Raw genomic sequence first — 13,414 nt, forward strand, 5'->3', positions numbered from 1 at the left:
AGGTGATCACTACTGTGAATTTTGGATTAATTCCCTTGCATAGTCTTATCACATAGATTTATATTCCTATGATGAATACACTTTAGTTTTGTCCACTTTTGACAACTGGGTTCATTCATATAGTATGTGTTCTTTTTATCCTGAACATTATTTATCGGATTCACTGACGTTGCTCATGACTGTAGTTTATTTAGGTAGCTATATATACTACCCACTATTTGACTGTGTAAGATCTCTTACCTATTCATTCTCATGTTCCGGTACCTTGAATTAGTTTCAGTGTTCTGTTTTTACAAACAAAACTGTCATAAACATTCCATACTATGTCAGTTGGGGCACATGGGCAACATTTCTCTAGGGTATTTACCTGGGAGTAGAACTGCAAATCTTCACCCCTGCATAGATAATGCTACATTGATCTCTGAAATCATCATGCCTGTTTATATTCCCACCAGCAGCATGTATGAGTTCATTTTGTTCCATATTCTTGCCAGTACTCAGTATTGCCAGACTTGTACATTTTTATTAATCTGAGGGTAATGGAATGTCATTGTGTTTTATTTTGTCCTTGCTGATTTGTAGCAAAATTGGGCACTATTGTGTTTACTGGCCTTTCGGGTTACTTGTTTTTAGTGCTTGCTTTTTGCTCACCCTTCTTTTGGGTTGCTTATCTTTTTCTTACTGATTTGGAGGAGTTCTCACATACTCTTTAATACTCTTCATACTAGTCGTTAGTTAAATGTGTTGAGCATTTCTTCTACTCTAAGGCATGTTGTTATTTTCTTTTTATGGTGTCTTTTGAAGAGCAAGCATTCTTAATTTTAAATTTATGTCTAGTGCTTTTTGTGTTTTATTGAGGAAACCCTTTTTTATATCTTGAGTTCATGAAGATATTCTTCTGTTATCTTCTAGAAGCTTTATGTTCACCTTTCACATTTATATCTATAGTCCCCTTGGGGTTGATCTCTCTGTATAGTGGAGTAGAAGCCATTTTTACTATTTTTAGCATATGGGTCCCAATTAACCTAACTCCATTTACTCATGATAGTCAATCCTCATTGATCCCTGTCAGCACCTCTGTCAGCATTGGTCTGGTTAGAGACCTAGAAGCATTGGTCTGATTAGAGACATCAAGAAAAAAATGACATGAAATCCAGGAAGGAGAGGGCCTCCCCTACAGGACAGACAGAAAGGAGTCCTCAGGCAGAACAGCCAGTCCAGATTGGAGCCAATTAAAAGGTGAATTTGATAAAACTACTGTCAAGTTTGCATATAGTCAAAAAAAGTTACAAAAACTCAGGAGAGTTTAAGATTGAATTCATGATTTAAAAAAAAAATAGAAAACTAAATATAACAGGGAGTGAATCAAGGGAAATATACCATTATTGGAATGAGAAGTACAAAAATATTATTTGGAGATAAATAATTATTTTGAAAACCTAAGAAAAAATGAGAGACATATAAAAATAACTATAAAACCTAACCGAGAATCTCAAGGTCACTGAGATAAATCAGGAGAAATATCATAGCCCCAGAATGATTATTGTAAAGATGCTAATTTTTTCCAAGAATTCTGTATCTCTAATTATAATCCTCGAAGAATTTATCTTGAAATACGCAGTTCTAAGGATCATCTGGAGTAATAGACCTGCGAGAATACGTAAGAAGTGTTGAAAAAGGAGAGTGCTGAGAGAAGACTTCCTTGTCATATGCTAAAATGTATGGTGAAGCTTTAATAATTAAAGCAGTATGAGAAGTAGCACGTGACAGAGCAATTACTAGACTAGAAAGTCCGATGCAGACACCTTAGCAGTATCTGATAATGGTCAGATCAAAAATCAGCAGTGAGGAAAGAATTAAGTAAATGCATGGATATTTGGTTAACTATTATGAAAAAAAATTATCTCTGTAAATTCTATCTGGGTCTTTGGATCTTCTCTTTCTGTCCTCATTATGTTCATGCCTTCCTTGGCAGTTTTGTATGTAGGTGTGATATTTAAAGTAGGTGTTTTGGCCAGGCATGCTGGCTCATACCTATAATCTCAACACTTTGGGAGGCCAAGGTGGGAGGATTGCTTGAACCCAGAGTTCGAGACCAGCCTGGGTAACATAGGGAGACCTTGTCTCTACAAAAAATACATTAAAAATTAGCCAGGTCCAGTGCTGCATGCCTGTGGTCTCAGCTACTCAGGAGGCTGAAGCGGGAGGATCACCTGAGCCCAGAAGATCAAATTGCAGTGAGCCTTGATCACGTCATTGCACTCCAGCCTGGGCGACAGAGCAAGACCCTGTCTCAAAAAAATGAACAAATAAATAAAGTAGCTGTTTTAAGATCCTTGCCTGCTAATTTCATTATCTCTGTCATTTCTGTACTCTTTTAGTAATTGATTTCCCCCTCCTTGTTATAGGTTCCATTTTTCTGTTTCTTTGAAAGCCTAGTAATTTCTGACATAACATCAGGTATTGTGAGAGTTTTATTTTTTTTAATGCTGATGAGGGCTGGATTTTGTGGTATTGGGTTGAGTGCTGGGTTTCTTTTGACACATAGATAAGATTGCTTGAGGCTTGTATTGTTCTGGTGAATCCAGGGTAGCTTTTAATTTGGGGCTAATTGAGCCCCAGTACCACATCATGACCTTTCTGAGGAAGGCACCCAACGCCCTGCATGTTTTGGGGCCTCTTGAGCCATTTGAACCCCAGTTGTTCCTGCCTTCCCCTGGTTCTAGTTCAGGCTCCCAAGCCTCAGCCACCTGCAGATCAGTGCTCAGCAGGGGACTTGGGGGGCCCTTTTGCTACCTCAGGAGCTCTGCCTCACATTCTCTCTCCCTCTCCTGTTCCTGTCTCCCCCACCCCCTGCTCCTGCACATGTGTGAGCACCGTGTGTGTGTGTTTTCCATATCTTTGGTAGTCTGCCCCACAAATTCTGCCTACTGAGGCCTCCCAGATCTCCAGCTCTGGCTCCCCGAGCCCAGGAGACCTCTAGGCTCAGTTTGAGCTGCCCACTGCCTCTGCTGGAGCCCGAGAAGGGCCTCCAGTCCTCTGCAGGCTGGGCATCTAAGCCTCATCTCCTTTCCATTTCAGTGACCTTGTTTATGCAAACCATTGTTTCCTATGACTTACTCAGCTTTATTGTTGTTTCAGAACAAAACTTTTTAATACCAGAATTTGTTTGAAATCAATAGACTCTACTACTACATAAGTTTAATTCTTTAAATGCCTTCCTCTCAGATAATTTGAGTGTATCATAAGAATTTCATTTCTTAGATCTATCCCTCTCTTTTTACCCTTGTTCCCGTTTAGGGAAATCATTTCCAACGAGGGCACTTTAGCCTTATCCGCTCCTCAGGGGCATTTGGCAGTGTCTGAGGTGTTTTTCGTTGTCACAACCCGGGAGGGGGCTTCTGGTCTCTAGTGGATAGAAGGTTCGGGATGCTGTGAAGCATTCTTCAGTGCACAGCAGAGCCTCCCACAGCGAAGAAGCACCCAACATTAGCCCAAGATGTCAGTCATGCCATTGTTGAAAAACTTTCCTTTAGATTATTTGGCCATAAAATATTTCTCTCAGGAGTCTTGGAACTTCCCATCATAAAAATGTAGGACCCTTTCGTGTTTGTTAGGAAGCCTGGGACGATGTCACCACTTTCCGTAAGGTCTTTGCCATTTCCTCTTCATGAACCTGCTAATTCTCTTGGATTGGTTTGAATTGGGCCCATGCTGAGTTTTCTTTGTCATTTTTCTCAACCTTTGGATATGTTGGTTCTGACAGAAACTATTCTTGTTTCCTCTGCACTTACACAACTTCTGACACCAGATGTGTGGGTGTTTTCCACACCAAGCAATCTCTCGATTCTCCAGACACCAGCAGGGCATCCTGCAGTTTCATTCAATTCTGATACTATCCACTTGTTTTTAGTGTTAGAGCCCACAAGTTAAGGGCCAGTTCCCACAAAACTGCCCCTCACTTCAGATGACAGTCACAAATCTGGGCCTCTAGGAGTTCTGAGCGACCAGCTATAAAATAAATTAAAGATTCCCATGACCCCCTCCTCAGGTTGGATCACTTGTCAGAATGGCTCAAAAACTCAGGGAAACACGTTACCTGCACTTAAGTCATGGGTGATCAATTGGTCTCTGTGGCCAGCCCCATCTTGAGCTGCCTAGAGGCCTCATCCTAAGTTATCTCATTACTGTAAACTCTGGGGGACTTGTGAATTTAAAACAAGACATGCCTATCACTCAGGAAATTTCAAGGGCTTTAGAAGGTGTATGCAAGGAACCAGGACAAAGTCCAAATATATTTCTTATTATACCACATCTGTGAATTTATTTTTCTCAGCTGACATAATTATTTTGGTATTTCTGCTCTTGAGTACATAATAGAGATACAAAATACTATGTACTCTATTTGTGTGGGGGGAAACACAAAGAAACAGAGGCTTAAGAAGAGGTGGAGTAATTTCAGTGACTCAGAATGTCAGTTGTGGTTATTAATAATAGTGTTACTTCGACTTCACCATATGCAATTCTTTTGAACAAAAAATGGTTGCTTTTAGTGAAATTTTACCATGAATATTGAGAAGAGTTTATATCGAGTCTAATTTATAGAATGCCTTAGAAGTCTGGGTAACACTGGTCCTCTGATTTTCACATTTTGCAAGTGAAAGTTTCAGTGGGAGAATATATAGCATATTAGTCCATTCTGTGCACTACTATAAAGAGATACTGAGACTGGGTAATTTATTTATTTATTTATTTTTTAAAAAAGAGGTTTAATTGGCTCATGTTTCTGCAACTCTACAGGAAGCACAGCTAGGGAGGCCTCAGGAAACTTACAGTCATGGCAGAACGTGAAGGGGAAGCAGGTACAGCTTATGTGGCTGGAACAGAAGGAAAGCGGCAGGTGCTACACACTTTACAACAACCTGTTCTTGTAAGAACCAACTCACTGTCATAAGAACAGCAAGAGGGAAATCTGCCCCCTTGATCCAGTCACCTTTCACCAGGCCCCTCCTCCAACGTTGGGGATTACAATTTGACATGAGATTTGGGCAGGGACACTAATTCAAACCTTTTCATATAGCAGCATTTTCTTACATGCCATTTGCTCTTGACATGGTTGTATATGTAATTTTGTGTTTTAGCCACAGAAAGCCCTTTTTAACATTTACTTTGTTTGGCTTTGTGAATTACAAAACAGAAATAAATGAGCACTGTCGTCTTATTTCTGTCTCTAGGACTACAGGATCTAAATGTAAGAATTCAGCTCATATGCATTAAGGGACATATAGACAATATAAAGTTACAGCTCATAAAATATAATCAGACTGTTAAACAGTAAGTGACAGCTAATCCCATCTAACCTCGTTTATTAATATAAATGATGAACCGAGTCTCAAAAGGGTTCAATGCCTTCCAGAAAGTCATGGAGTAGTTACAGGGAAAGCTGAACTTGAGTACAAGTAGTGTGTTTTCTGCTAAAGTCATGATGTGCAAGTTCTCGATGTTACTGGCCCAGTGTTCTTTTCTTTCTGAGTCCACCATCAGCCTCTTTTTCTTCTGCCATCTCCAGAGGACCCTGGCTGTTTATGGGCACATCCCAAGCAGGGAGGGAGTCACCTCTCCGTTAATTACATTACATAGTTCTCATTGCCCCTGATATATGGCTGTGTAGCTTCTCAAGTATAAGCCTGATTTTTCTCCTTGTACTTAAAATTATTTTAGATTAATAAGAAAAAAAAAAAAAACACTGTCCTTGTAAATTCTTTGACCCCTTGTTTTTCTCATACTCCATCAAAATGCTTTTTAAAAGCTCAAGGGTTAGAGGTTTCCTTTTAATGAAAAATTAACTGGTTTGGTTTCCTGACCTTTTTTTTGCTAAAATCATCTATCTTGTAATGGATGTTGAAATTTCCTAGCTTTTCCTGTAGTATCTCTCTCACAGAAACAGTAATGTATATTTGAGGTTGACAGACCATTTAAGTTTTATGCTAGATTTGAATGAAATCTTTTGTAGACCTTTCGGGTCTGTGATTTGAATTTTTCCTTAATAAATTAGGGACAGCTATGTGTGCTGATTTCTTCTAGATTGAAATACATGATTCGCGTGTTTTCATCTCTACAGCCTGGGGATATATGCTACAAAGATTGAACTGAATGGGTCAAGTTAATGGATTAGGACGCACATTCCCCTGACGTTTCTAGATGTGTACATAGCATTCTAAGTGAAATACACTTAAATAAGATCTTTTTTGAATTGTGCCAGTTTCATATGAAAATTTGCAATGCATTTTGAATTTTCTGCCAGTTGTAAGATTAAGCTCCTTTTTTACTTACAAAGAACTAGAAATATTTTTGACCACTTGATCCATAAGCTTATTCTTTAACTTAAATCTCTACTTCTGTCATTTTTTGTAGCTTCATGAGAGTGTATGTGTCTTAGTTTTACATTTTAGTAAGAAAGATTATATTTTGTCTTATATGCTATAGTAGCTCATCACTTAATCTTGAATACGGCATCCCAGTAATTTCAACTCTCCAAACAGACAAGAGCCAGACAGTGTAAAATAAAAAGGTCAGGGGAAAGGGATATGAAATGAAAGGTTGGCTTTGAGTACAATCGATAACTTTGCCTATAGGAAGTTTCTTCCATATCTCACACAGAACCTATATTTTAATCTTCCTTAAGGCGAAGCTCTAATAAGGTAAATTATATGGTTTTCATGTCCACAGCAGGCTACAAGCAGCAGAGGAAAAGAAGTGATTAGACTATGTGGGTGCATTGCAGTGAAGCGGGAAAGAGCAAATCCGACAGCTGCAAACACAGCTCAAAAAGCACTGTGGCTTCTACTGTTGAGCAGTGGGGCCCCCTGCCTGCCTGCCTAGCCCCAGGATTATTCCAGTAATCGTTGCTGTTTGTAATGTTGCCCCCAAATCATTCAGAAGAGGGTTAGAATGTCCTTTGAACTCTTAAGAACACAGAGAAGCAAGATACATTTTAGAAAGATAAGCATCCCTAAGTTTTTTTACCCACCATTCAGCTCTGTTCAATTTTAACATATTGCCATATTTTTATATCTTTTTTAAAGAAATAAAATATTGTTGATATGTTTGGAGCCCTCTTCTACCCTCTTTCTTTCCCTCCTATGAGTTGTACTATCTTAAACTTCATCGTCATTATTTCCATGCGTATTTTCTCCTTGTACTGCAGATAAATACACCACACACACACACACACACACACACACTCTCTCTCTCTCTCTCTCTGAGAGAAAGTAAATGATAGTAATCTTTTCAAGATTTTATACAAATAGCATTATACTATACAAATTTTCTGTGACTTGGTTGTTTTTTATTCCATTTTGGGATTCAATCTATGTGGATAACACTTGCTATTCATTTTAACTATTGTTTCATATTCCATTATCAAAATTATCACAGTTTATTTTTTCATTCACCTGTTGATGAATTTTTATTTTTTTTTCACTTTTTGACATTACACATAATGCCATAATGAATACTTTTTTACCTATCGCCTATGTACACTGTGCTCTAGGATATGTTCTTAGAGACCTAGAGGGTCATGAAGTTTTACACAGCTTCAGCTCTATATTGCCAAATTATGCTACAAATGCTTGTACAGATTTCCTCTCTCAGTAGCAGTATCTGAAACTTCCTGTAGCTACAGATATTCTCCAATATCAGGTTCTATTAGTTTTTTTTTAAATGTTCATTTCATGTGTATGAAATTATATCTAATGTTCTAATTTGCATATTCCTATTTTGTACTGTGGTAGAGCATAGTTTATATTATGGTTTATTTGGATTTCTCTTATGTGAGTTGCCTTATATATTCTATTAGCTGTTTACCTTATGATTATTGATGTATAGGAATTTCATCTGTACTCTGAACACTATAATAAAGTATGGTGGTGGTGGTTGTTGTTATTGAGGAGGGCGTCTTGCTGTGTTGCCCAGGCTGGTCTTGAACTCCTGGCCTCTGGCAATCCTCCTGCTTTGGCTTCCCAAAGCACTGGAATTATAGGCATGAGCCACTGTTCCCAGCCAAGAGCAAAATTTTAAAAAAAGACATACATAAACATATAAAATAAAATTTTAAAAAAGACATACATATACATATATGTATATCTTTTCTTATATAGCATATATATATATATATATATATGTCTTTTCATATATAGCTCTGCCTTTGCATCTTTAGGAAATTCTTCCCTACCATGGAGGTCATAGATATTTACTTATAAAAATTTTAAAGTTTTGCTTTTCACTTATTGTTAATTTGTTTAGCGTTTATTTTTGGTTATGGTATAAGATAGGGACCTACTGTTTTCTCCTATAGGTATCTAATTATTCCAGTGTCACTTATTGAATGATCCTTCTTTTTCTGTTAGCAGTTGCTACATCACATCTATCATGTGCTAGATATCTACATGTGCTTGGGTCTGTTTCTAAGGCATTTGTTTTATTGATCTGTCTGTGCCTGCATCAATTTTGATATCTGGTAGGGTGAGGTCCCCTATCATTGCTGGTATTCTTCAGGAGTGTCCTGGCCATTCTTGGCCTTATATAAATTTTACATGGAATTCAATTTTAAATATATATATATAATACATATGGAAGTTAATTTTTTAAATCCTGTTGGACTTTTAATTGAAATTGCATTGCATTTATGAATTAATTTAAATATACCTAATTAATTGCAAAACAGAAATGTTTGAGTGCTTAAAAGAATAAATTACTAGGTTTTTACAAACATTGTTTGTCAAGAACAGCCAATTCCCCAAGGGTTCTGAATACTCACGGTTTTAGTATATTAAGTGAAGAAAAGCATACCATTTAAAATGTTCATTCATATGTTGGGGTAATTCAGAAAATTAAGTACTTAAGCATCTTTCATTTTTCATTATGCTTGCTAATTTCTTCATCAAGTATTTATTGATTGCTTGCTTTATGTAGGACCTTCTGCTATCGAATATAACAGTGGTTTGAAAATCGCAACAGCCAGTGGTAGAGCAAATGTTCTTATTTTTATAGTTCATTATGTATGACATAAATCACACTTCTTAGGTGTACTTCTGTTGATGTTGGAGGAAAATATTCCCCATGTTTGCTGTGTGTCATGTGTCAGATAGCCTACCCTTTTCAAATTTGCCTCAAAAAGTCCACCTAGTGTTCAGAAATAATGAAATGTTCACTCTTTTTCATCTAATCAGGCTGGACTAATTATTTGCTAAAATTCATTTTTGTCTCTCTCTAGAGACTTACAGCCAATACAGGAAGCAAACAACGTAGTCGCCTCTCTGTTATGGCTCAGTACCTCTGCAATGTTCGACACATCTTTACAATTCCAGGACGAGCTTTTGTCCCCAAACCAGAGGTAAGTTTCTGCTTATTTGTTGTAGTATATAAGAATTAGGACATTTGTTCCCCTGAGGATGTGTCATAGGAAATAACCTCTAGGATCTAACCTTTGTTTCTGTGCAAACTGACACTGTACTTTACTTCTCCTGAGTAAGAACCACAAAAATCATAATATGAATGACTAGTTCTTATTATAATTGTTCTCCTTAGGTAGGGTGACTAAATGTTTAGGTTCATGCATGTTACCCTGGTGGCAGTATCATTCATCATCATCATCATCATGATGTTACTCTTAAAGTATCCCCATATGGAAGATAAGTTACACGGTCATCCAATATTTGAGGAAAGAAAGAAAATCCTTCTGCGATTTCTGTTAGAGACGTCTAACTAAAGCTACATCAAACATGATTTACTTACACTTTTTTGGGAAACCTTATTATGGTCGTGTTATTTGTGGTAAATCATCTGTGGATAAAACACTTGGATATTAAACTAGGCTTTGACTATTATATATTAGTTATGTGAGTAAGTGCTAGTTACAGAAACAGTTTCTCTGCCAAATATTAAAATTAAAGAAAACTGGTGTCTATTTTAGCAAAACCACTGCTTGGTGAGTTACTACACGATGTATACTATTAAAAACCCATCTTTTTCTTCAGTGAATGTATATTGAGCATTTACTGCTTGAAAATGGGTTGGGTAGCAAGGGGAGTCAACAGGGATATGAGCCTAATCCGTTACAGAGTCTGCCTTCAGGGAGTTCAGAGCCTCATGAGGAATAGAAATTTCTCACTGGTCCCTAAAACTCTCAAATACAAGGTCTTACAGAGTTTCCCTTACATCATGTATCCTTCATAAATAAAAAGAGATAGCATGGAAAAAATGCATTATTTGACTATAGATTTAGATATAAATTCTAGATTTAGAATAGGGACCGTAACCAATAGTGTTAGATCTAGTTGTCTGTCTTGAAGCACGCCTGAGCGATCTCCATGCTCTTTGCTGCCACCGTCATACTTCCTTTGCCATTTGGCCAGTTAGCTGAGCGTTCGGGTGACTAGGAAGTCAGGCCATCTTCTGCTTACATAACAGACATAATTGTCAGTTTTTTCTAAATCGAGCTCAGGGAGTTTGCTATCAGTGCCACCTCCCTTCAGCATCTCAGATTTCAGAGACATTGTGAATGACTTCTCCCAGAATAATTAGATCCAAGACAGAATCTGATGACTGGAGATATCTTATAGGTTATTTTCAAATTTAAAACATTTGTGCTTTCAGGGACTTTCTCTCCCATTATAATGGGGAAAAAAAAAAAAAACCAGTGACCATGTAGCTTGCTTTCTTCTTGTCATGCACATGTGTGTTCATATAACATTTTAAATAGTGTAAGACTCGTTATGTCAAAAGCCAAGATCCTTACTCATAGGCCTCTACAGTTATGGTTATTACCATTATCCAGAATCTCCAGGCTATTTAAATTTTACTAACGGGTTCTTAGGGTAGATATTAGAATATTTTTAGTGGAAGCTTTCTAACTCTGTTTTAGTTACCTAGTTGAGATTATTTGATGGTGTTTCAAAGTTATTATCCACTTTATCTTTGATTTAGGGGTAAGGTACATATGTAGTTTATCAATTAAAATTTATCTTCTCTGGGATTAAGGCCCCAGGAAAATATTTATTATTTGGAAAAAAGCTAGCTATGTCCTTGATTCCTTTTTTTATCTAGGGATGTTTACATTTTGGCAAATGAAACATTTTCATAGCAGTTTACTTCACATTTTTTATTATGTTGTAACTATTACATACAGGAGATTTATTTGTAATCCAGGAAAGCACTTATCAAGGACTTATAGGTGTGCACCACCATACCCAACTAATTTTTGTATTTATTCATGGAGACAGGATTTTGCCATATTGGCCAGGCTGGTCTTGAACTCATGGCCTCAAGTGATCTGCCCGCTTCAGCCTCCCAAAGTGCTGGGATTACAGGCTAAAATTTAGTTCTAAAAGAATTCTCTGCTGCTCTGAAGTAGTTTTACCATATTAGGGCAAAGCAGAAATGTTCTGAGGAAAGCCAGAAAATATTTTGCTGACAGTTACATTGAGCAAATGTTTTAAAAATTCATTTTCTCAAATAAGAAAGAGGAGGAATTTTTACAGAGATGATAAAATAATTCAAGGCTAGTACTCTAAACCTTCTGCATGCAGGAAGAGAAAGTCCTAGACGCACATAATTGCAACACAAGGTAAGATAAGCTAAGTGCTAAAAATAGAGGTTGGGCAGATTCCTGGGTGGTTGAGAGAGGGAGATTAATGCCCAGAAGAAATTTACTAACATTCATTACTTACTCTCAGTCAAAACTCCAAGAATCAGATATAGAGAATTTCCTTTGCGATACAACGAGGGGCTTAACTTATAACCACTTTTGGGACTTTTTCCTGTGAGAATCTGCTATCCCTTCTGTTTCTCAATCTTTCAACTAGCTCAATCCAGCTTTAATGGCAGAACTTTCACTACCATTGAACTATCACAATCCTGTTCTGACTAGTTGAACTGAATTACTGCTGAACTTCACTCTTACTAAGCTCTCTAGTGTAGTTCCCAAAATTTGAACCCAATTACTTTCTGTCTACAAAACAGACAACCTCTGAGGTTCTTAAAATTAGGCTAATTAATTGGTCTACTTTAGTGTCTCTTAAACTACTAGAGTCTGTAGTATGTAGCTTTTAAGTTAGATTTTTTTTTTAATTTTGTGTTTCCATTTCACTGTTAATGAAATTATTTTACATTTATAAGACAGAATGTCTTTTGCAATGCAAATTGAGAACCAAAATTGTTTTCATGAGAGAATACAACCTGTTAAGTTTCTCAAACTAGCTTCTCTACTGGCCTCCGTAGATCCCTGAGAATCCACGTATTTCTGGGGTTCCATGCTTAATCTTTTTTTTCAGCTAGTCTGCGCATTTCTCAAGTTTGGGAAATACTGAGCTATTGGCTAGCTCCTCAAAATTCTGTCTTTTTTTTTTTTTCTTTTATGAATTATGGTGATAAGCCTCATAATCTAACACAGTTCCTAAGGAGTGGACAGGCTTTTTAGTTCTCAACACTATTCTTTTTTTTTTTTTTTTTTTTTTTGAGACGGAGTCACTCTGTCACGCAGGCTGGAGTGCAGTGGCATGATCTCGGCTCACCGCAACCTCCACCTTCTGGGTTCAAGTGATTCTCCTGCCTCAGCCTTCCAAGTAGCTGGGATTACAGGCGCCCGCCACCACACCCGGCTAATTTTTGTATTTTTAGTAGAGACGAGGTTTCACCATGTTGGCCAAGCTGGTCTCAGACTCCTGACCTCAGGTAATCCACCCGCCTCAGCCTCCCAAAGTGCTGGGATTATAGGCGTGAGCCACCATGCCCAGCCAGTTCTCAACACTATTCTCTACTCTGACCTAGTAGAAAAAATCATTTAGTTATATTATGTAACAGGTTCTTTTTTATTGACACTAATAGAGGCAGTAGACTTCCAAGTAAGCTAGACCTACTGGAATTCCAGTACTGCTAGTTTTGAGAACTTGGTCAGATTAATAGGCTGAGTTTACTACATCCAGATCTGGCCAATAATACTGCCCTTGAAGGACATTCATGAGGAATAGAAATAATCAATGCAGAGTGCCTGATACGAGTATCTCGCAGTAAATGCTGCCAGTCAAAGTAGTTGTTATTGTTATGATATAAACAAATATTTATGGACTAAGTTGTAGTATTCTGATATAATAGTAGGGATTATAATTTTTAAGCTATACACAGAATTTATATTTAATTTTACCTATTTGGAAGTATGGTATATAGAACAAGTTACCCTCAAACATGGTACAAGTTTAAAGCATAAATAGTGTCCATTAAATTATAGATGAATTAGTGATATATCCATGATGTATAAAGAAAAGATTGGAACTTGAGGCATCCACTCTTGACCTTTGAAGAGCAATTTAAAGGCTTCCAACCCTGCGTATTCACAGCTATTGAGGCCTTGACCTCT

General features: G+C 37.3%; 1 protein-coding gene across 6 annotated transcripts in view; it reads left to right on the plus strand.

Moving 5' to 3' along the window:
* TFB1M (transcription factor B1, mitochondrial) overlaps positions 1–13,414 on the plus strand; it is a 64,818-nt gene that overhangs the window by 18,433 nt on the left and 32,971 nt on the right. For all 6 annotated transcript variants that reach the window (XM_031667705.1, XM_031667707.1, XM_031667708.1 and 3 more), the window contains exon 5: positions 9,275–9,394. In XM_031667705.1, coding sequence (XP_031523565.1) covers positions 9,275–9,394 — 120 coding nt within the window. The remainder of the gene's footprint in view (positions 1–9,274; positions 9,395–13,414) is intronic.

The sequence above is a fragment of the Papio anubis genome, chromosome 6 (assembly GCF_008728515.1).
Source record: "Papio anubis isolate 15944 chromosome 6, Panubis1.0, whole genome shotgun sequence".
In the NCBI taxonomy this organism is placed as follows: domain Eukaryota; kingdom Metazoa; phylum Chordata; class Mammalia; order Primates; family Cercopithecidae; genus Papio; species Papio anubis.